This window comes from Panthera uncia, chromosome F1 (genome assembly GCF_023721935.1).
Source record: "Panthera uncia isolate 11264 chromosome F1, Puncia_PCG_1.0, whole genome shotgun sequence".
Classification (NCBI taxonomy): domain Eukaryota; kingdom Metazoa; phylum Chordata; class Mammalia; order Carnivora; family Felidae; genus Panthera; species Panthera uncia.
Window position 1 is genome coordinate 7,895,244 of NC_064813.1, and position 25,407 is coordinate 7,920,650.

Sequence of the window (25,407 nt, forward strand, 5' to 3'; positions counted from 1 at the left end):
AAAGGGTTATGAGTGTTATTTTAGAAGAGTACTGTGCTGAACCCACAAATGACTCAGTCACTGCTCAGAACCTGCACAAAGTCTCCATGAGAATTGACTTGGCACTAAGTTTCTTGCATTCTCATTGGCGTCACTGTCTTTCTCCTATTAGTCTTTTGGCTCCTTGAGGGCAGGGATCCTATTTTATTCATCTTTGTAAGAATAAATCTAGATTTCTTCCAATCAAGGCTCCACACAGCAAAGCAATCTTTCTAAAATCCACACCTGAATCTATTAGCCTCCATTGGTCTCCCTGCTTCCCTCAAAATAATATTCAAAATCCTTGAGGTCCTTCTTACCATCCCAGCTGCATCTCTGGCCATTCTCACACCTGTGGGGTGGCTGCCTTCCAGCCCCATGGATCCCCACCCACCCTGGCCACTCCCATTCTCCTCCAAGGCAGCTCTGCCTCTCCACCAGTCTTCACCAGCTTCTGAGCTACGCGAGGAGAGGGGCTGTTGCTTATTCATCACCATGCTCAGCTCTGTCTCTACATGTTAAATAAAATCATTTGTTGAATGAATAAAGTTGTTAGATTTCCAAATCTGAAGACCAGAAATCTGAATGTCTACTTAGTGGCATCTCTGGGTCAACTTACCAAAATAAACTATGGCATTACATTGAAATTAGATTGTGTTTTATAAGTGATTCAATTCTGTCCAATTTTACAAATTAAATCCATAAGAGTATTTCAGAAGAAAAAGCCAATTTGCTAAATAAAAGTAGTCATGTTGCTAAAATAAAGTAAGAAGTTTAGAAATAGTAGCATCTGTTTCTTTTTTGAATTTCTTCCCTTCAGAAGCACTCCCTCACTCTCTCTCTCTCCCTCTTTCTCTTTCTCTTTTTGTAATTTTGTTCATTAGGCACTTTTCCCTCTGTGTACCCAGGACAGTTTTTATTTGGAAGCAAACATTTAGTGTATATCACATCATTTCTGTATTTGCCTGAAGAATCATAACCATACCACTATGAACTTCAATTTATTCTGACCTTTTTCTGCCAATGCCAGCGCAGCACTGCCTCATGGTATCTTATTCTGGAGAAGGCAACCTATAAGGAAGTTTAAAAAGTATTCTTGTGATTCTTTAATGGATAAACAGAAGAATAAAATGAGGAGATGTCTTAAATCCAGACCTTACCATGGTATAGAGAGGGATAAAGGTAGATGGCATAATAGCATGAAGAAATCTCTCCATGGTTTTTTGGAAGATGAACCACCTCGAGTTGACATGTGCTCGCATCTGCAATAATGTAAGAGTCTTAAAGAATATCTCAAATGAATAGCCTTTATTTATTTACTACAACTTATTATTATACTTCATTCCTATTCACTGCAAATCTGGACACGAAGTAGTCAAATTCTTGTTTCCTTAACAGTTATTTCCAATCCTTTTCAGTAAAAGTATAAGACATTACCTTGAAAAGGTTGAGCAATTGCACAAAACATGTTATAGAACTCTATTTTGCTCAGGGGGCAATATGGGAACTCTATTTCAGCAAAAATCTTGTTCAGTCAGATCTGGGGATAGTCTGTGGGACCAAAGATTTGACTAATTGTCATTGTTTCCTGATTAATTTGTAATCTTCTTCATGGAAAGAAGAGATCCTTGAGGTATGTCTTTCTCGACTTACTCCATATTCAGAACAAATATTCTGTTGTGCCTGTCTCATTTTTAAGGACACAAGAAGATTATATATATATATATATATATATATATATATATAATGGAATACTACTTGGCAGTGAAAAAGAATGAAATCTTGCCAATGGATGGAACTAGAGTGTCTTATGCTAAGTGAAATGAGTCAGTCAGAAAAAGACAGATATCATATGATTTCACTCATGTGGAATTTGAAAAACACAACAGATAAGCATAGGGGAAGGGAAAAAAAAGTGAGATAATTTTTTTTGTTATTTTTTATTGTTCATTTGTTATTAATCACAAGCTCTGTTTATAAGTGATGCCCTTATTTCAGGAAATAAATGTCTGTAAGATTCAAAAAATAAAGAAAGACATAAGCAAGTTACAACAGTGAAGATTTTTGGTATATTATAGAACTTCCTTCACCACGTATGTAATAATTCTGCTCAAACTAAAGTCCACTTTATTTTTATCTCTCTTCAGGAAAGAAGGAAAACAGCTACAGTCTTTTCTTTAAATTTATCCTGAAATTTTTTTCATTTGATCATTTAAAAAGTGTAAACATAAGTATTTGTTGTGAGCTTTTCATGTGACTGGCTCAAAATGTAATTGTGTTTTTTCTTCTGAGTGTTAATCTTCTGACCATGAATATCTTTAATATATACGTATTTTTTTCAGTGCATAAGGCCCCAAAGAATATTTAAAGCTACTCTAAACTTGCAACTTAAAATGTTAAGAATGGTAAGGTCATTTACTATCTCTTCATTCCTCCAAATATGTTAATACATTAATACATATAAAAATTATATCTTCATTAAAATAGCATATTACTAGCTCTACCAAATGTTTAAGGTTTAAGCCTGTGAATTTATCAGTGATTGAAACCAGATAATTTTTCATCTTTGTTACCTCCTAAATGTCCCTAAAATGTAGTTGGAGATGATGTGTGTGGGTCATTGTCACTGTCTACTATCACAATCCATGCATGTGTAGGGAATGCTCTGTGTGTGTGTGTGTGTGTGTGTGTGTGTTTGTGTGTGTGTGTGTGTGTGTTTTCTTTTTGTTCTCATTCAGCATGTATGCAATGGGGCTGGGGCAAAGAAAAATTAAAGGACATTTGTGACTTCTGGGGAAGATGGCAGAGTAGGAGTTCCTAGGCTGAACTGGTCCTATGGATACACCCAGATAACAACCACATCAGTGTAAAAACCCCAGAAAATTAACTGAAGACTGGCAGAACAGACTCTCCACAGTAGAGAAGAGGTCACATCAAAGAATGTAAGAAGGGCAGAGACACAGCCAGAAGCCAAACTGACCCACAGGACTATCTGCAGGAGGGAGGGACACTGCTGGCACAGAGAGGGTAGAGGAGGAGACCCTACACCAGCCACTCCAGGCATCCTCATAACATTTGGATTTGAAAACCAGAGGGGTCTATCTTGGAGAGTTCTTACAGTCAGTGGGGCTTAATGCTTGGAACCTCAAAAATCAGAGGGCTTTACTGGGGGAGAGCCAGAGGGTGAATGGAAACTGAGTCCCCACCCTTAAAGAGATAGTATAACAAACATCCCCACTGATATACAACACAGCATAGAAGCAACAGTTTGCAAAATACCTGGGAAATATGTGAAGATTTATTTAGTAATCTCAGAGCATATGCTGGAGGGACAGGTATCCTTGGGAGACTTCTTCAAGAAAAAAAGAGCTGATGCATGCCATTTCCCTCCCCTGTCCCCTAGCCTCAACACATGGACACCTGGTGAAACCAAGGCAGCACCAACATTCTCCACCTACCTTGCTAAGAACACATCCACTCCCACATTCTCCTGTAGACCCGCCCCCTCCAACACACCTTTGGCAGGAGTCCTTCCAAATCAGTGCCAAAGCCTGGCAGTGGCAAGCAGCCCCAATGGGCCAACTCCACTCCAAAATGACTCCTGCCTTGGGAGAGAGGAATATAACCACACATGCCAGTCCAACTGCAGCCCTAGCAGTGGGCTGGGAGCAGACATCTGATCTGACTACAAGCCCTGCCCATCAAAAATAGCTTCTCAGGGGACAAACACGGAGAGAGCCCTGCAGTTTGATGGTACCACACCTCTGGCCAACACCTGTTCTGACTCAACTCAAGCCCAAGGTAACCCCAGACTGGCCCACTAACAACACAGTGACAAAACTCTGCTCACAACAGGCAAAGAGAGCCATTGCAGATGACAGGACTGAAGGCAAATATGGCTCAGCCACAACAGGGTACAAGCAACCAACATAGGAGACACCCTGAAGTATCAGGTGCCAGTGAACAGGGACATTGTACTGCAGGGCACTATAGGACCTCTTCTTCAAAAGGCCACTACTCTCAAACACAGGAGATGTAGCTGACTTTCCTAACACAGAGAAACAGGCACAGGGAGTGAGATAAAGTGAGAAGACAGAGGAATAAGTCCCAAATAAAAGAACAGGACAAAATCAGACTAAGAGACCTAAATTAAATGAAGATAAACAATATGCCTAATAGATATTTTAAAGTAATAATCATAAAGATACTCACTGGACCTAAGAAAAGAGTGGAGGACCTCAGTGAAACCCTCAACAAATAGAAAACAAAAAAAGAACCAATCAGAGATGAAGAAGTCAATAGCTGAAATTAAAAATCCACTAGAGGGAATAAACTAAGGGAACTCAGTGACACCATTAAGCACAATAATATTTGTACTATAGGGATCCCAGAAGGACAAGAGAGAGAAAAGGGGGCAGAAAATTTATTTGAATAATAGCTGAAAACTTCCCAAATCTTGGAAAGAAAATGGATATCAAGATCCAGAAGGCACAGAGAGCACCCCAAAAATAAGGTTCAAACCAAGACACATAGTAACTAAATAGCAAATAGTGATAGAGAATTTTAAAAGCAGCAAGAGTAAAGAAAATGGTTACATACAAGGGAAACCCCAGAAGGCTATGAGCTGACTTTTCAGCAGAAATTTTGCAAGCCAGAAGGGAATGGCATGATATATTCACAGTGCTGAAAGAAAAAACTTCCAGCAAAGAATACACTATTCAACAAGGCTATTATTCAGAATATAAGGAAAGATAATGAATTTCCCAGACAAACAAAAGTTAAAGGAATTAATGACATTAAACAAGCCCTACAAGGAATGTTAAAAGGGATTCTCTGAGTGAAAAGAGAAAGACCATAAACAAGAGTAAGAAAAGTAGAAAGCACAAAAGCAGTAAAAATAAGTAAATCTATAGAAATCAGTCAAGGGATCCACAAAATAAAAGGATGTAAATTGTGATACCATATACTTAAAATGTGGGGTAGAGGGAGAAGATTGAAAATTAGTGCTTTTAGAATGGGCTCAAATTTAGGAGACAATCAACTTAACATAGACTTATATGCAGATTTAATATAGACTTAATATAAAATATATGCATACTTTGTTATGTATAAGCCACAGATGAAAAGCCAGTAATAGATATGCAAAAATAAAGAGAAAAGAATCCAAGTATATTACTAACAAAAGCTAGGAGACCATGAGTTAATAGAGCAAAAGAAGGAACAGAAAAGAACTACAAAACAACCATAAAACAAACAACAAAATGACAATAAATACATACCTATTAATAATTACTTTGAATGTAAATGTATTAAATGCTCCAATTAAAAGACATAGGGTATAGAATGGATAAAAAAGCAAGACTCATGCATATGCTGTCTATAAGAGACACATTTCAGACCTAAAGACACATGCAGATTGAAAGTAAAGTGATGGAAAAGCATTTACCATGCAGATGGAAGTGAAAAGAAAGCCAGGGTAGCAATATTTATACAGGACAAAATAGACTTGAAAACAAAGACTGTAACAAGAGACAAAGAAGAACGTTACATAATGATAAAGGTAACAATCCAAAAAGAAGATAAAGTAATTGTAAATGTTTATGCACCAACATGGGAGTATCCAAATATATAAAGAATCTAATATAAGCATAAAAAAAGTAATCAGTAGGAATACAGTAATAGTAGGGAGCTTTAACATCCAACTTACATCAATGGATAGATGATCCAAACAGAAAATTAACAAGGGATGGCTTTGAATGACATATTAGACAAGATGGAGCTAACAGATGTATTCAGAACACCCATCCTAAAACAGTAGAATACACGTTCCTTTCAAGTGCACATGGAAAATTCCCCATATTACATCACACATTAAGCTACAAAACAAGTCTCAACAAGTCCAAAATGATCAAAGTCATATACCATTCATCTTTTCTGACCACGGTGTTATGAAACTAGAAATCAACCACACGAAAAAAATCTAGAAAGAACATAAATACATAGAAGTTAAGTAACATGCTACTAAATAATGAATGAGTCAACCAAGGAATCAAAGACGGAATAATAAATGCATAGAGACAAATGAAAATGAAAACACAATGGTCCCCAAATTTTTTTGATGCAGAAAGGCTGTTCTAAGAGGGAGATTTATAGCAGTACAGGTCTACCTCTAGAAGCAAGAAAAATCTAAAACAACTTAACCTTACACCTAAAAGAAATGGAAAAAGAACAAACAAAAGTGGAAGGAAGAAAATAATAAAGGTGAGAGCAGAAATAAATAAAATAAGAATTAAAAAAATAGAACAGATGAAACCAGGAGCTAATTTTTTGAAAAGAGAAACAAAATTGATAAATCTTTAATGAGACTCATAAAAAGAGAGAGAGAATGGACCAAATAAACAAAGCCAGAGATGAAAGAGGAGAGATAACAACGGACACCACAGAAAGACAAAGAATTATAAGAAAATGTGAAAAATTAGATGTCAAAAAATTGGACAACCTAGAAGAAGTGGTAAATTCCTAGAAACATATAACATCCCAAAACTGAATCAGGAAGAAATAGAAAATTTGAACATACCAATTACCAATAATGAAATTGAATCAAAAATTAAAAAAAAAAAAAAAACTCCCAACAAACAAAAGACCAGGACCAGACAGCTTCATAGGCAACTTCTACCAAACATTTAAAGAAGAGTTAATACCTGTTCTTCTCAAAAAATTCCAAAAAATATAAGAGGAAGGAATGTTTTCAAATTCATTCTATGAGGCCAGCATTACCCTCGTACCAAAACCAGATAAAGACTCCACTAAAAAAGAGAACTATAGGCCTATATTCTTGATGAATATAGATGCAAAAATCCTCAACAAAATACTTGCAAACTGAATCCAACAGTACATTAAAAAATCCTTCATCACAATCAAATGGGATATATTCTTTGGTTGCAAGGGTGGCTTAATATTCACAAATCAATCAACGTGATACATCATATCAGCAAGGGAAAAGATAAAAGCCATATAATCATTTCCATAGATGCAGAAAAAAGCATTTGACAAAGTATATCTGTTCATGATAAAAACCATCAACAAAGTAGGTATAAAAGTAACATTCCTCAACATAATTAGGGCCATATATGAAAAATCCAAGTCAATGGTGAAAAACTGAGAGCTTTTCCCCTAAGATCAGGGGCAAGACAAGGATGTCCACTCTTAGCACTTTCATTCAACATAGTACTGGAAGTCCTTAGCTACAGTATCAGATAAGAAAAAGAAATAAAAGGCATCCAAATTGGTAAGGAAGAAGTAAACCTTTCACTAAGTGCAGATGACTTTATACTATATATAAAAAAACTCTGAAGACTTCACCAAAAAACTACTAGAACTGATAAATGAATTTGGTCAGGTTGCATGATACAAAATTAATATACAGAAATCCATTGAATTTCTATACACTAATAATGAAGTAGAAGAAAGAGAAAGTTAGAAAACATTCCCACTTACAATTTCACCAAAAATCATAAAATACCCAGAAATAAACTTAACCAAGGAGGTGAAACACCTATACCCTGAAAAGTATAAACATTGATGAAAGAAACTGAAGACGACATTAACAAATGGAAAGATATTCCATGCTCATGGATTGGAAGAACAAAGATTGTTAAAATGTCCATACTACCCCAAGAAATCTACACATTTAATGCAGTACCTATCAAAATACCAACAGCATTTTCCACATAACTAGAACAAACAATCTTAAAATTTTTATGGAACCACAAAAGACCCCAAATAGCCAAAACAATCTTGAAAAAGAGGAATAAAACTGGATGTATCACAATCCAAGATTTCAAGATATAATTCAAAGCTATAGTAATGAAACCAGTATGGCACTGACACAAAAATAGACACATAGATCAATGGAACAGAATGGGAAGCTCAAAACTAAATCCACAATTATATGGCCAATTTACCTTTGACAAAGGAGTCAAGAATACACAAAGGGGAAAAAACAGTCTCTTCAACAAATGGTGTCGGGAAAACTGCTCAGCTATCTTCAAAAGCAGTAAACTGGACCACTTTCTTACACCATACACAAAAATAAACTCAAAATGGATTAAAGAGCTAAATGTGAGACCTGAAACCATTAAACTCCTAGAAGAGAGCGCAGACAGTAATTTCTCTGACATTGGCCTTAGCAACATTTTTCTAGATAGATCTTCTGAGGTAAAGGAAACAAAAGCAAAAATAAACTATTGAGACTACATCAAAATGAAAAGCTTCTGCACGGCAAAGGAAACAATCAGTAAAACTAAAAGACAACCTACTGAATAGGAGAAAATATTTGCAATATTTGACATATTTGATAAAGGGTTAGTATCCAAAATATAAGAATATATACCTCAACACCAATAAATAAATAAATAAATAAATAATCCAATTAAAAATGGGCAGAAGACATGAATAGACATTTCTCCAAAGAAGACATGCAGATGGCTAACAGACACATGAAAAGATGCTCAATATCACTCATCATCAGGAAAATGCAAAGCAAAACCACAATGGGATATCACTTCACACCTGTCAGAATGGCTAAAATCAAAAACACAGAAACAACAAGTGTTGACAAGGATGTGGAGAAAAAAGTACCATCATGCACTGTTGGTGGGAATGCAAACTGGTGCAGCCACTGTGGAAGACTGTACGAAGGTTTTTCAAAAAATTAAAAATTAAATTACCATATGAATGAATAATTCTACCACTGGGATTATCCAAGAATATGAAAACACTAATTCAAAAGGTATATGTGCCCTTATGTTTATTGAAGCATCATTTACAATAGCCAAATTATGGAAGCAGCCCAAGTGTCCATCAACTGATGAATGAATAAAGAAGAGGTGGTATCTATATACTATGGAATACTACTCAGCCATAAAAAAGAATGAAATCTTGCCGTTTGCAAAGACATGGATTGAGCTAGGCAGTATTATGCTAAGTGAAATAAGTCAGTCAGAGAAAGACAAACACCATATGATGTCACTCATATGTGGAATTTAAGCAACAAAACAAAGAAAAAAGGAGACAAAAAACATATTCTTAACTACAGACAATAAACAGATGGTTACCAGAGGGGAGGTGGAGGGGGGGGATGGGTGAAATAGGTGAAGGGCATTAAGAGTGCACTTAACATGGTAAGATCATTCACTGATATTCTAACAAATAGTCTTTTCTTTTAAAAAATTTAAAAATTTAATTCTAGTATAATTAACATACAGTGTTACATTAGTCTCAGGTATACAATACAGTGATTCAACAATTCTATGTATAAGAGTACACTTAACATGGAATGGAGCCCAACCTCCTCACTCACCTCTATGTAATTGTACATGGACAGGTCTGAGATTGCATGGTCGTCTGGAATTCTCAATCTTGAATATTCAGGAAGACACACACCTAGGAGCCAAGTTGAATAATACATCCAACCAATTTGAAATACATTCAACCAAGTTGAATAATACATCTATTCCACTATAGTCTGTAAGAATGTGCTGGCCTCTACACCGATCAAATTAAATGGTGTATACTCTACCACTGTTCTCTCTAATCTTTTAGAACATTGGATGATCAGGCTGAATGACCAATTATCTATGAATACTGAATAGTAACACATTCATAGTAATAGGCATTACCTATTGTGATTAAATAAAACTTATGACAAGTTAAAATAATATATTTGTTGGTTACCAAATCATTATTTTTTTTATTTTAAGAATGGACAGCAGTGCATAGAAATGACTGTCAGTGACCACCCCAGACCTGCTTAGAATCTGCTACTCTCCTTTTTGTCCTTTCTTGCTACCCCATGCACATTTGTTTCATTGTGCCTAAGTGACCTTATCAGCTAACCATCAGCTCCATCATTTTTCTGTGATCTCCCGGAGGAGGCCTCCTATTTTCCTCATGTCTGAAATCTTAACGTGGTAAAAGGTAAATACTGAATAAATATTTGATAAATTAATGACTAATATAACTCCCACATGGCCAATCAACGCTAGCTATTAAGGATGCCATTTCAAAAGTCAGAGAACTTGGTTGTCAGTCCCAGCTTTACCACTTGTAGCTATATGACTTAGGGCAAGTCACTTCACCATCTCTAAGCTTAAATTTGTAAGAAAGGAACAAGAATAGTACCCCTGCGCCATGTTTTCCATGGAGACCATATGAGAAAATGGATTAAAAAACATAGCAAAATACCCAACACATATGAAATGTCCAGTAATGCTAGTTATGAGTATCATTGTCATAATCAGTACTGTTTGATCGTTGTTCTGCAGTAACCAAAACCAGTGTTGACAGTATGTTCTGATATAGGAACCCTCCATCCCCTCTATCAGCCCTATCATATGCAGACCCATCACACCAGGGCTGATAAGGGAGGTAAGAAAATAAATGCCTCTGGATCCAGAACATCTGAGCAAGATGACTGAACGAGGAAGGCAGAAAACTGGAAGAACTTTACCCTGGACCCTCTAGTGTCTTCAGATCCAGACACAGTGTCCAAGGACTTCCTATAACACCATAGCAAATATTTACTGTGAACTCATTTTGTGCCAGGATTTTATTTTTAAAGCTTTACACAAATCATTTTATTTCATCTTCACATCTCTCTGAAGTTGGTATTATTGTCCCCACTTTACAGATGGAAAAAAAAAAAGAAAACCCGAGACTTTAAAAAGCTGGAATGACTTTCCAAAGGTCTCACAGCTAATAAGTTGGAAAGTCAGGACTGGAATCTGGATGTAGGTTTAAAACCAGCTCTCTGGATCTATCCCTTACCTGAAACAAGTTTAAATTCGGAGATAGCCTTTGAGACCATGTGATTCTGAGATGCAGTAAAAGTTATCCAGGTCTCAGGCTATTGTTTGCAACTTCTTTTACAGATGAAATGGTGTACATTTAATTTAATTTCAACATTACATATAAAAATTTTAGGCATCAGTCTCTGTCACATCAATATATTTGGTGGAATCAGCTTTAACCAAAGGCAAATAGAAGTAGAAGCTGCCATTTTGCTAAGGCAACATGCAAGAAAGTGCTGGAACTCCTAAAAGTGTTTCTGGGGCATGCTGTAAGAGGTGCAGGTTCGGGTCTCCTCATGGAAAGGGAGAACAAGGAGCATATCTTGGCCAAACGTTGGTCTTGGGAGCTTCTATGTTGTTTGTGGGGATCACTGCACAGGCCTCCATGTACAGACCTTAAAAGAAACTGTTTCCCTGTTTCTCTGGGTGTTCCTTGTCTGGACATGGGCAACAGTGGCACAGGCTGGTAATAGAAAAATTATAATCCTGAACAGGAAATATGTATCAAGGGTTTGTGATCATCCAGGGTCAAAAATAGGTCCACAATTAATCAATAGGGCTAGTCCATGTCCATTTGAAAAATTTTACTTACTAAGGTCATTATTGAATTTATCCATTAACTCATCAAATACCAGGCAGTCTTCAAAGCCCTGAAATAAGAAAAAATGGAAAAAAATAATCTGGAAATAATGAAAGCTTCTGAGCAATTAGAACAGACTTTCCGTCAGTGAGTATAATTCATAGGATGTTTACCTTCAACCAGCACACAACAGCTGCTTAGTCACACTTGGCATTAAATTACAATTATAAAAGACCATCAACTTCATGCTTGATGGATTGTCTTTGCCTGGTGCGTATTGATTACAATGATTTGGAATTTGACCAAAATTTTAAATTACTCATGTAATTTTGAAGGATTCCATTGCTTCTTTAAGAAGCAAGAATAATTATATTGCTCTACCATGAATATTCGAGTCGCATTTAAACTAATCAGGTTTTTAAGATTCACATTTAGAGCAATTAATGACAGGATAGAACCCACATATTAATTTAGTTCCCTTAAGCCAAGATTAAAGTAAACTTCCAATGTCAAGAAGTCCAGAAAATGAACCCTAATAAGGTTGTACGCTAAACGAAGTGGAGAGAAGAAAATCAAAAGATAGATTTCCTGCTTTCTAGGAATTCAAATGATAGTTTTACTGACAATATAAAAATATGTAAATATTAAAAAAAATTTCACATCAATTATAGAAATTACATCTGAAGCAAATAAAGATACTTATCAGCTATATAGACTATTAATGCTGCAGGAATTTAGGGATGTAATGTTTCATATAGGCTGAAATAATAACACTTTTAAATTTTTTACTTAATTCATTTATTCCACAAGAATCTCTATGATATAGGCACTATTGAAAACCAAATTTTACAGACAAGAAAGTAGTTAAGTTAGTTGTGCAGAATATAGTGCAATAAATCCTGGAGACAGGATTTGAATTGGGCCTCATACTGCCGGAGCCTGGGCCCTTATCCAGCTTACTAAAATTGGTATGTTCTTATGTTTTTATAAAACAAAATGTTTGCCACTACTTTGTGGAAAACTATAATTGATTAGATTTATAGCCTACTTATACTTGAAATATATCTCAATCACCGAAACAATAGAAGGCTGTGATTATAAAGCTATAGTTATCAAACACACATACACAAAATAATTGTCTGTCTAGATAATCATTTTAGGATTCCTTGAAATTAATGTTTAATACTTGAGCACTAGCTCTTTCTTGAAATATTTTTTAGAAACTTCCATGAAAGCAATAGTATTCAACATCAAATCTGTTTCATAGTTTTATTTGTTTAAATTTTTTAAAATGTTTATTTATGTATTTGAGAGAGAGAGAGAGAGGAGAAAGAAAGCGCGTGCAAAAGTGGGGAGAGGCAGAGAAGAAGAGAAAAAGACAGAGAGGGAGAGGGAGAGAGAGAGAGAGAGAGAGGGAATCTCAGGCTCCTCGATGTCAGCATAGAGCTTGATGCGGGGCTCAAACTCACAAAATGTGAGATCATGACCTGAGCTGAAATCAAGAGTTGGATGCTTAATTGGCTGAGCCACTCAGGAATCTCTCGTAGTTTTATTCAACTCTGTCAAATGCTTTTTCCTTTCATTTGGAAAGAAAAGGTAGAGAAAACAAAAGACAGTTTGGGCTCTTTTCTTTTTTTGAGCCTAACATTTATATACTTAGGCATAATCTCTAGAAAAAAAAAATTAATTAAGTCTTGAATTGCTGACAGGCGAGTTCTCAAATTTCAAGCTATCAATACATTTTCTAACTGCATAGAAACCATGTTAAGCTTTATGCTCTTTCCTGCATGAAATTACTGGATCAAGCAATCCAAGGCTTGACTATAGTTAGTGATCAATCTAAACCGTTGGCAGGATTGTGGAATTGATTGTTTTGTCAGAGATTAGGTGAGGATAGTTACAGACATGGTTCTTAGCTAAGATTTTTCAGCTGAGACTGACCCAGGAAAATGTCAGAGACTTACTTTGGGAGAAAGGACTTACTGCATTCATTCCTTGTCCAAAAAAGGGCACTATGGCATGAGCCGCGTCCCCCATCAGCACACAGTGTGATTTAATGTGAAAAGAAGAACACTTCACAGATATCATGGGTTGGGCCGGCAACAGAAAGAAATCTTGTACCAGGGCTTGCCTTAAGAGGAAAACAATCAGAACATAACCGTTATGTTAGATTGGGTATTAAACCCTGTGTAATTCTTTCAGATGTACTGACGTCATTACCGTTGCATTTTATTGAGAAACACACAAAAAAAAAAAAAATGCCAGGAAGAACACGAGAAATGGAGAAACCGACGTTTCTCCTAGTTCCTGAAATCTCATTGTTCCATTTACCTGTTTTGTTTGCAACGATCTTAATCACATACAAAAAGAATAGGTTTGACTGCATTTTAATAATTTGAAATATGTGTGTGTTATGTGCCATGAGATTTTATTATCATGTGCCTAGGTCATGCAATTTTTCAACTATTCTGGTGTGTTTTAGTTTTTTCTGGAAAAATTAAGATGTTGTGCATCTGACTAAACCACATGAACCCAAACCAAGACTAAAATGAAGTGCTAATTTATGTGTGTTTGGAAGCGGACAATTGATATCCAGCTAGGTTTTGTGGCAGCTGTAAGTAGAAAAACAGCTCCTACCCTCAAGAATTTTAAGTCTGTTTGGAGAGGAAGAAATAACCAGGAAACATAAGGACTAAAATTGCAGCATGTGGAGATTTCTCTTCAACATCAGAGGAGGGATCAGTGAACACCAAATCTGTAGCTAAGGATGAAAACTGACAGTTTTAAACAGACTCGCTCTGGGCTGGTAGTGGGTCATCCCTTTTACATAGTGCATGTCATTGTCATGACTGCCCCGAAAGGTAGATATCCTGATGCCCGTTTTAAAGATAAGAAATCTGAGGCTTGGGAGTAAGGGGCAGAAGCAGCATTAAATCTTGCTTTCTGCACCATTGTGCTGCCTCCACGAAAACATTGGTGGAGGCAGAGAATGGACTGGATTCAAGGGAGGGACGGTGGGAGCAGAATGAGACCAAATGACATGCCGGTGGGGTGGGTGGTGCTGACAGGGGCCAGAGGGGCCATGGGTCATAAACCAGACAGCTAACAAGCTGGCTACCAGTCGGGCAGCTCTGTATGAGCCAGGTCCTGTGCCAGATGATTTATAGGCATGAACTCCTCCAGTCCTCAACAACCGTTTGGGGCAGGTACTGCTATTTATTACGTTACTGTGAGGGCCCCAAGACATGGGGAACCAGAGACTTGCATCTGCTGGGCCTTGGACCTGTGTGTCCACCAGCAGAGGGAGGCACAGCCCAGCTCTGCAGCACAACTGGGAGGGACCTGAGAGCCTGCCCAGGAGGCAGAAAGGCCTGGGGACATGGGTTACTTGTTTTTCTCAGGGAAAGTTGACCATGGCATGGGGTTTTCAGAATCCCTGCTCACAGCACAACGCCCACTTAGACTTTTGACCGAAGGCAGGCTTCCTGTCCAGGTCACATCAGGATCAGTCACATTTAATCCAAACTGAAGTAAGGTGCATGACCTTTATTTGAATCTTGAATAAATCAAAACAGTGGAGCAAAAGGCACAATTGCACATCTTGAAACTTACTCTCCAATTAGAGGGATGGAATCTGGAAAGTACTTCTGGAAGAAATTCAGCACATCACTGCTGCTTAGAAGTTTTTCAAACTCTTCAAAGGGCATGAACAAAGTACATGTGAAAGATTTGTTCTGCAAGAAGAGGAAGCGTGTGAGAGACTATGTGGAGCCCTAACCTCAGGTTCTTGCTGTGGCCAAGGGGCACCTGGGAGGAATGTCCAGGCAGACAGGAAAGGCATCCTTCCCAAACCTCATTCCCAGAGAAAAGCCCCACCAAGTCCCAGCTACTCCCCAGCTTCTCAGTTATTAGAATTTCTACATGGTAAACCTCAGCCATTTTCACCGAGCCAATACTACACTCCTTGGATTACTAATACGTTGGATTGAATAGTGGTTGGATTGAATTTCTTCCCACTTATTCCCTCTCTCTCTCCTTTTCAAACGGTGTTAAGAGGCACTGGGCATCAGTGTTGCTACCAAGGGAAAATAGACCAACTAGAGAAATACAGAGCCAGATATATAATGAAAAAAAAAAAATGTCTCTAGGGTCTAATGGAAGAACAGCCATGCTCTTTTTTGATAATGCATATTCCAATGTCCCAGAGACCTCAAAGACTGGAAGTCCTGCCTCATGTAGAACCCGAATCTCTTTGACTTTATTTGCACACCATTTCCTCGTACACCGTCTTGGGAGAGATGACAGGCACCACCATCCACAATCTATCGTTTATCATTTATATATATTAAATCTCCTTTCCACTATAAATAATTGGAATTCCTTCAGGTTTTTCCTCAAGAACCCCAAAGGTGCAATGATGCAATCACTGAAGAGACTAAACAATAATGTTAGGTATACATATGCTAAGTACAAAAGAATTTAGGCATACATGCAAAATACGAAAGTATGTAGTGAAAAACATTAATTACAGATACAAATTATATTGGCAAATTCTGTATTACCATGTTAGGAAGTGCAATCATCATAAAGGTATTTCTAGGCCAAATATGCAGATAATTAGGTTCCATGGCATACTGTAGGGAAAAAGTATATTTATGTTTGATTAGGGCATTAATGCAGCACATCTATAAAACTGTTTCTGCTTATAATTGTTTCCATAGCAACTCAAATAGTATCATACACATGATGATAAGCACATCTACTGTTATTTTTTTTTAATCTTTTTTAACGTTTATTTATCTTTGAGACAGAGAGAGACAGAGCATGAATGGGGGAGGGTCAGAGAGAGGGAGACACAGAATCTGAAACAGGCTCCAGGCTCTGAGCTGTCAGCACAGAGCCTGAGGCGGGGCTCGAACTCATGGACCGCGAGATCATGACCTGAGCTGAAGTCAGCCGCTTAACCGACTGAGCCACCCAGGCGCCCCTCATCTACTGTTATTTAAAGTAGAAACTGGCGAGGCACCTGGGTGGTGTCAGTTGAGCGTCCAACTTCAGCTCAAGTCATGATCTCACTGTTCCTAAGTTTAAGCCCCACATCAGGCTCTCTACTGTCAGTAGAGCCTGCTTCGGATTCTCTGTCCTCCTGTCTCTCTGCCCCTCCCCCACTCACACTCTGTCTCAAAAAAATAAACATAAAAAAATAAATAAATAAAGTAGAAATGGTCTTAAAAATGTTTTCTGTCCTGACTTTACAAACTCATATAACTTAGGTGGTATCAGATATAGTTGATACCAGATATAATCAAGAATTAAGAACATACTGTGAGATGTTCTCTCTCTCTATTTCCATGCACACACACAAAAACACACCTATACACATACATATATATGGGCATGCTATATATGCATATACAAACTATGTATGTATATGTACATATATATGTGTGTGTAATATCTTTATACTTTATTTTTCACCTTACTTGAGGACTTATTTGTATAATGGAAAGGTCCTAAGTTTACAGTTCATGGGAAAAATAAAATTTTACAAACAAGCTTCTTATCACTTCTTTCCTACAGAAATCTGCTCTCTTTACTGACCCTGTGACAACCCAGTAAGAGCCTGAGTTTTGATTGCTTGGGCATATCTATCGACCTAAATTCTGGAGATTCCCGGGGGTATGATATACATAAGAACATGCAATCAATTTCCAACCATTCTGAGTTTGCATTACTTTTTACAAAGGTTGTGGAGCACCTGCCATGTGTGTCTCTTACATGGTAAAAACACATAAAGCACAGCCTAGCCTCCTAGCCAGCATTTTCACACTCTGTTGGAGTTATTTGTGTCTTTCTTCCTGGCTTTTGATCTCAGAGGCTCAAAGAAAGCTCAACACACAGACACAGAAATGAGTGAGTACATAACTGTCTGGCCTCAGGTTATGGCACAGGTGAATAGGCAGATGCTGAGGTAGAAGTATAGGAAATAAAAGCTGGGCAGGTAAGACATCTGTGGGGTTGAAGTGGTTAAAAGTATGGAAGGATTCATTGATTGGATAAGAAGAGAAGGACAGTGGCTTCTGGGCGGGGGTAAACTTGCTGAGCAAAGCAGAGGTGGCAGAAATGGACAGTGTTTTAGGGAAGGAATTTAGGAAGTGTGAGTAAGGGAGGGAGGGAGGAAGGGAGGGAGGAAAGGAAGTTAGTTTTCCTGAGATTATTTTGAGGACATATTAAAATGCTCCCATGCCTGGGTCCCATTGCTATGTCAAAACGGTGTTTCTTATTTAAAAGCAGAGAGTTTTATGCTAACTAACTTGGATGTAAATTAAAAAAAAATTAAATTAAAGCAGTGAGTTTTTGTTAACCAATAATTATCACTATTAAATATGAACACCTAGAAAATAAATGGCTATCTTAAATCTACATTAAAAGGCCTGATTCCACTGAAGTCTGGGACAATTTTTTTTAAATGTTTATTTATTTTTGAGACAGAGAGAGACAGAGCATGAATGGGGGAGGGTCAGAGAGAGAGGGAGACACAGAATCGGAAGCAGGCTCCAGGCTCTGAGCTGTCAGCACAGAGCCTGACACGGGGCTCGAACTCAGAGACCGTGAGATCATGACCTGAGTCAAAGTCGGAAGCTCAACCGACTGAGCCACCCAGGGGCCCCTAGTCTGGGACAATTTTTAACAGAATCCTATTATCTTGTAAAACAGAATTATCAGATCCTGGGCCATGAGAACAAAGTTCACCTGAAAAATGTAAAATTAGCACTTAAGAATTACTAAATACTTTTCTGACCAGGAGGAAGAACTAGGAAAACAATGATTTAGTGATATATTATAGATCTGACTGGCTCATACAATTTGGTATATACCTGGTATATAATAGCACTATCACAAATTGACTAGCTATGTTATAGACGTGTGAATTTCAGATAGGATAAATTACATCTTAAAAATACCTTAAAAATAGATGTTCTTTATGTAACTCAAATTTAAATTAGTGCTATTTACTTATCTTTACCTATAAGCCAATATCCTTATTGCTTCTGTTGGTATTTTAACTTCCCTTAATAAGATTCTACATTTATTTGCTACGACCATATAAAACATAGCTATGATGTATTTGCCTCAAGCCCCATAGGTTTTAACCTGGGAACCAGGAAATGAGAAAACATGCAATGAAAATCTCTTTGCATTAGCTTGCTATTCATTTTATTTAATAATCATTACTTGGTATAATCATGAGTATAAGAACTCTGGATTGTCAGTATACAGAATGATTCCTGACCCACTTTTTTTCTACCAAGAAAAAAGAGAAAAATGACATTATTATGTCAGACAAATTCCCTCTGTGTTCCCAGTAGGGTAGCTGTAATTCCTCTTCTTTCCTGACCACTCAAAAAAGCATATCTTGAAGGCAAGGGAGAGAAGTGATGTTATTTTTTTTGATGTTTATTTATTTATTTTTGAGAGAGAGAGAGAGAGAATGCAAGCAGGGGAGGGGCAGAGAGAGAGGGAGACAGAATCCCAAGCAGGCTCCAGGTTGTCAGCACAGAGCTCAATGAGGGGCTCGAACCCACAAACTATGAGATCATGAGCTGGGCCAAAAGCAAGAGTCAGATGCTTAACTGACTGAGCCATCCAGGATCCCCAAAATTATATTAAAGGGATACTTGTACACCAACTTATTATTCTTTGCAAAGGACTATAGCAGACCTCAGAACTCATCCAAATATGCTATTGAGAACAAGTGCACTAGAATATGCATCTTCACTAGTCCAAGGGGCAGGAGGGCTATGGGAAGAAGCCAAAGAAGGGAAAGGACTTACATCCCCATTCTTGGGTGGAATCGTCAGCTCCATGTACCCATGAGGAATGTACTGCTGGCTGTAATCAAAGCGTGGTTTCTTCATGAGGTGAGTTCTGACAGTTGAGTAGGCTCCATCACATCCTACAATGAGGTCATAAGTGGCATCTTTGGGAACTTTGTCAGATCTGAAAAATAAAATGAACCATCCAAAAAAATAATAATCTAGTGGTAAAAATGATGCTGTTCCTCTTCTTGGATATAAAAAGTAGCAACTCAAGGGGGCCCTTCCTCACTTGTACATATCTGATTTTGAGCTTAGAGTTGATAGCTATAGAGTAAAGATGACAACCCTCACCTCTATGGTGGTGTTGCTCATGAGAATGAGAATAACACCACTACACCAATTAATAAGGACATGCCAGGCCACTGAAATGTGACTAAGGCTTGAGTCCCCTGCACAAAGGAAGAGTCTTGAGAAGAAGGCAGAGTGAGGGAAGGGATGGACCAGGGCAGAGATGGCACAGGAGTTGCCAGGAACAGTGTGTTTAGCGTGAGTGGAGGGTATTGGAAGACAAGCTCAAGAAAAGAGTACAATATGGGGAAGGAAAAGAGGGAGGAGAAGAAGAGAATTTTTAACGTTAAGACAAAAGGTTTAAATACATTCTTCTGGCAAAAGAGAAAATAACTTTCCATTGAGGGGATGGTGAATAAAGAGTGGTAATTTAGGAAAACTCATTTGGCACTGGAGGTATTGAACTGGAGGCAGAGTGCAGGGGGGAGGGGACAAGGAGAGGACAAGGTGATTGCAGTAGCCTGCGTGTGCAAGTGTGAGAACCCAGGGACCATGGGCCTCAGAAGAAAGACATAGGCTCTGAAGCCAACCGGGGAGTAGGAAAGATGGGCAGGGTCATAGATTTAATGGGAGAAAGTAAGGAAAAGGGCACACCAAGAATGGTTCTAATTATTAACGACATTAAGGAGGTCAGGACCGGACATGCTTGGAGAGAAATAGATGGTCAAGTTTTAAGATATGTTTGAAAGCATGGCAAGAGGTGCTTGTGAAGGTGTTTAACAGAACATTAACATGGATTAGTACTGAAAGAAGGATTGAGAGGGGAGACAGAGGCGTGGGCTAGGGAGGTTCATTTTAGCCAAGGGAATTTTTAAGTGGTGGTTGAGTGGACTGGGAATCCATGACATGTCCCAAGGATGGGACATGGAGCTAGGAACTTTAGAGGACATAGAGGCAGCCCAGGAGAGGCAAATAGTTTCCAGAAAGAGGAGAAGGAACACAGGGCAGAGAGCGTTTGAAGAGTGTGGCTACCAGTGTGGAACATGGTAGGATGCTGAGCCCGCACGAGAATCAAGAAGAGTCACTTGTGTTGGTATTCAGAAGTCATCCAAAGGCTGGTTTTTGATGTTTCTTTGAGTCCCTTTTAGTGATCATTTAAATCTTTCAAAGAAGCCAAAGAACAAAGTTTACTGATACAGTTCACTGCTCTAACCCTTCACCTCTGCAGTCAAGACCACTGATTACCCAAGCACTGTGATCCTTCCTTCCTCAGGATTACATTTCAACAGCCGGTGGCCAAAGTGCACCTTTGCATTGGGGTATTTCTCAACAGCTGAGGAGACAAAGAAAATGAGCAAATGGAAATGAAATTCCAATTCTTATTTCACTTAATGAAATTGAAATTGTTATTTCCTGAGAACAGTAATGATAGAGATGTTTATTCTTAAGACTGTAATAATGAATTAGCACAAAGTGGTAATTTGACAACTATTTGGCAAATGTTCTAGGATAATTTGGTAGTAAAAGAGATGAATACAAATCAACTATCCTCATCCAAAAAAATACAACTAATTCCATTATGCAAATTCTTACGTTACTGTGATGGTTGTCACCCTGGAAAAGAAGCAGGCATCACATATTTTAAAATTTGCCTCTAATTTCTGATTCTGTGATTACAAATACTCAGCCAAACTCCTCTTCTCATGCTATGCCTCATTCTATATCTCTTTTTAGTAGTTCTCTAGACTTCTGAGTCAAGTCACAGATATAGATTTTGATACTAATTTCTTTTTGTAATCAAACACTGGAACACTGAGGGGAAAAAATGAGTAAGAAGATCTAAAACTTCTCAATAAATACAATCAAAGTATTCTGGTGCTTTTTTTTTATTTTGCCTGTTAGCAATCTATAGAAATTAATGAATTATCATATTCTTGCCATAGCAGTAAAATATGATTTTTGCCCCTATTAATTCTCATGGATAGGAGATCTATAAATATAGGTTATTTACTGTTCTTAAAGCTACAAGTCAGATCTACTTACCTATGTTTAAGAAATCTTTTGACAAATAACTTTGGAGAAATCAGAATTTATCTGAACAACTAAGGATATCTTTTATAAACCCTAAGTGTGTTTTAATGCTTGAAAAAATTAAATTAAATTATGTTTATTTTTTATTTAAGTGCACACTAATACATCCCAAAGAATTTTCCACAGAACACTAGTCCTGGAATATGCTCCCTGTTTTGTGGTCAGAGTGATTGGAAAAATGCTAACACTCTGACCTTCTAGGCTGTGCGGTCCTGGTCCTCAACCACATGTGGCTCAAGTCCTTGAAATGTGGCTAGTCCAAATGGAGATGTGTTGCACCCACTGGGTTTTGACAACTCAGTACCAAATAAAAAAGGTCTCATGCATCACTGTCTTCCATTGATGACCCATTGAAATGATTATATTTTGGATATAAATATATTGTTAAAATTAAGTTCACCTGTTTCTTTTTAGGCTTTTAAATGTGGTTAATATAAAATGTTAAATTATACAAGTGGCTGGCCTTTGTGGCCAAATCTTGGACAGTGTTGCCCTAGAAAATCCATAATGCAGACTAGCTGAATAAAGGCCCTGAGAAATACTGTAAGAAAACTTTCAAAACTTGTTTCATGCAGGATTTATCAAACTTACTTGATTGCATGTCCTTTTCCTGCTTGCTTTACTTAACAATTATTAACAAACCCCTCCCTCCCGGCCCTGGACAGTGAACCATGAAACTATCCTACATGAGATGCAGTGGTTGTTTGTTACCACACCTTCAGAGGGGAGGCTGTGCAGTCAGGAGGGACTGTTTGCACATGGAGCTGGCAGCTCACATGTTTGTGTAAAGGAAGGGCAGCTGTGTGAAAGAGTTTATATGCCAAACAACGTTTAGAGGTTGAGAGTCTGTTCGGCGGGGCCCGGGGGGGGGGGGTGGGCTAAATGGGTGATGGGTATTAAGGAGGGCACTTGTGATGAGCACTGGGTATTTTATGCAACACTAAATACTCCTGAAACTAATATTACACTATATGTTAACTAACGAATTTAAATAAAAACTTGAAACTTATTTAAAAAAGATAAAATAAAAATAAAATAAATGAAATGAAAAAAAGAGAAAGTTCATGTACACTTTATTCACATATTTCTGGCATTTATGAAATTGCACACTGTGCAGAACGTTCCCAAGGAAAACCAGGTATGGGAGCTTCTGGTCTGTCCACCAAGATCAGCTCTTCCCAGGTTGTAGCTCCTACTGCTAGCAGATATTTCACGTGTAATATTGGAGGCACTGACTCTAGGAGATAAAGGCATGGACTTTGGAGTAACAGATCCAGCTCCAGCACAGACTCTACTACTTATTAGCAGTGTGGGCTGCTGTACGGGGAGCATGAGAAGCCTCCTCCCCTGTCAAACTGAGGGAAAAGGAGTTCCTGCCTCACAGAGCTGTTGGGAGGGTTATAAAAATCGATGCGCTATAGAGCATCTATAGAGTGCTCTATAGAGCACTTAACACACTTCCCGGGGTCTCAGTGAGTGCTCTCATTCTTAATAAATTCAGAGATACTCTAAAGAGATTGTCTTAGGTTGGCCATACCACTTTTAAAAAAGCTGTTTTGTGGCTTCTTGAGATCAATATCAGTATATCTAGCCACCTACCCCCCCCCATCTACCCATCCAAAAGATGGTCTTGCAAATGTAAGTCAAGAAGTAAAATTAAGAAGAATATTGAGCCCTATTTCTGAAGTCCGTGGTGAATCAGCTAGAGTGATCTTCCCAGCACACCTCCTGCCAGCTCAATTCAATTCAACAGAAACACTGCAGAATCATTCTGGGTAGAAGGGTGGGGAGAAACACAGATAATCATGTAGAAACTCTGCTCTCCAGAACTCAGAGGCTGCTGGATTACAGAGAGGAGTTGATTTAAAAGATAGTATTGAGGAGAGCACCTTTTGGGATGAGCACTGACTGCTGTATGGAAAATTTGACAATAAATTTCATATTTAAAAAATGTAAAAAAAGATAGAATTACTCAAGTGTTATGTTCTGCAGGGAATGAATCTAATTAGCACAAATACTGAAGAGGAGAAAAAGCTGTTATGGCCAAGGGCTACCTGGCAAGTGATTGCACTGATCATCCATGCTGCAAGTTTAATTTGCAGTCCAGTGGCTTCTCCATTAATGGGTGTGTCTGTAACACATTACAGTCCTCAAGGTATGTTTTATGCCTTCCTCTTTTTCAACCTCCTACACCCTCTGCTATTTGGTTTCCTACAATTCCTACAAATTGGCCCCTGTGCTCTGGCTTTAAGTTCAGGGTTGGCTTTATGCACCCAGGGATTATCATAATACTCTGAAGACTGCAGCCCTCTTCAGCCTTCAACTACTGCTTTTTATCTTTCTATAGTGAAGAGCTAATCGTGTCTTTTTGCAAATCATTCGAGGGTATCTGTTGTTCCTCTAGTCCATGAGTTCTTCAGGGTGAACATTCATTCATTCCAGTGTTGAAAAGACAATAGGAATTCAACGTGTGTTGAACAAATGATTTTTATTTAGATCAGTGACAAGATGAAAAAGAGATGTCAGAGGATGCATCACTACTACTTTTCAAGGACTTTGTATTGTACATAGCCTTGCCCTTAATAACCCATGAATAACCCATGAAAAGGAATAGTAAGCAAATCCCAGTGAATCACGTAACAGGGTTAGGCTTACGTGCTTTACTGAAAGTGACAACTGAATAAAGCATTGGACTTACCAGTCAACAGCTCCTTGTTTAGATTTTCTCTGCTTATAGAAAGAATATACTGCAAGAAAAATATAGTAGATACTGTTTACTTCTGAAGAATAGACAAATATTATTCATTATTATTCATTATTATTCACATTATTCATTATTATTCATTCAGCAATAGGAAATACTTAGCAGAAGTTTGCAAACTTAGTTTTATAACCATTTAGCTAATTAGCCTTTTAAAAATAAACACTTTAACCAAATACATATAAAACAATGTTCAAGTTACAACTTTGGCTTTTTCAAGGTTTGATATTATAAAAACCAAATCCTTCTTTTATAGCAAAAATGTTATTTTTACTAAGGTAGTTTTAACAACATCTTATATTTTCATCTTAGATCTACAAATTGATGTGTTAGAAAAACTTCAGTAATGACAGCGACGTTGGAATAAATGTGGTATTTCCTAAAGAGACTACCTGGAAGGCATTCATTAAATGTGAAAGGAATGTGTGTTGGGGGGGATGGTAATGGTGAGGAAATTGTGCACAGAAGCAGGGTCAGCCCTCCCTGGGACATGTGTTCTTTATTTCTGACTTTATAGGACAATTAAACAGGGCCGCCTGTTCCAAAAGGCACAGTGGGCACAATGCCCAGGGTCCACATACTTTTAGGGGTTCACAAAAATGTTTTAATTTTAGTTTATACTGAAATTAGAAGAAAAAAAATAAATGTAATGAATCTATGAGAATGAATCCAGCCTGGGTTATTTTATTTTTATTTATTTTTTTAATGTTTATTCATTTTTGAGAGACAGAGACAGAGCATGAGAAGGTGAGGGGTAGGGAGAGGGAGACAGAATCTGAAGCAGGCTCCAGGCTCTGAGCTGTCAGCACAGAGCCTGACGTGGGGCTCAAACCCACAGACCATGAGTTCATGACCTGAGCCAAAGTTGGATGCTTAACTGACTGAGCCACCCTGGCACCCCAGCCTGGGTTATTTTCATCTTTATACCAATGCCCTCCTAAAATCTAATTTTTAATATTTATTGTTTCAGAGGGAGAGGGACCCACAAAGGCGAAAGTG

General features: G+C 37.8%; 1 protein-coding gene across 1 annotated transcript in view; it reads right to left on the minus strand.

The window, feature by feature from the left end:
• The window catches only part of KMO (kynurenine 3-monooxygenase), a 36,931-nt gene that overhangs the window by 608 nt on the left and 10,916 nt on the right, over window positions 1-25,407 (minus strand). Inside the window, 10 exon segments of the mRNA XM_049635317.1 lie at window positions 1,030-1,089; window positions 1,179-1,280; window positions 9,380-9,462; window positions 11,461-11,518; window positions 13,432-13,579; window positions 15,061-15,182; window positions 16,011-16,082; window positions 19,284-19,449; window positions 20,802-20,889; window positions 24,346-24,394. Of these exon segments, the coding sequence (XP_049491274.1) occupies window positions 1,030-1,089; window positions 1,179-1,280; window positions 9,380-9,462; window positions 11,461-11,518; window positions 13,432-13,579; window positions 15,061-15,182; window positions 16,011-16,082; window positions 19,284-19,449; window positions 20,802-20,889; window positions 24,346-24,394 (948 nt within the window).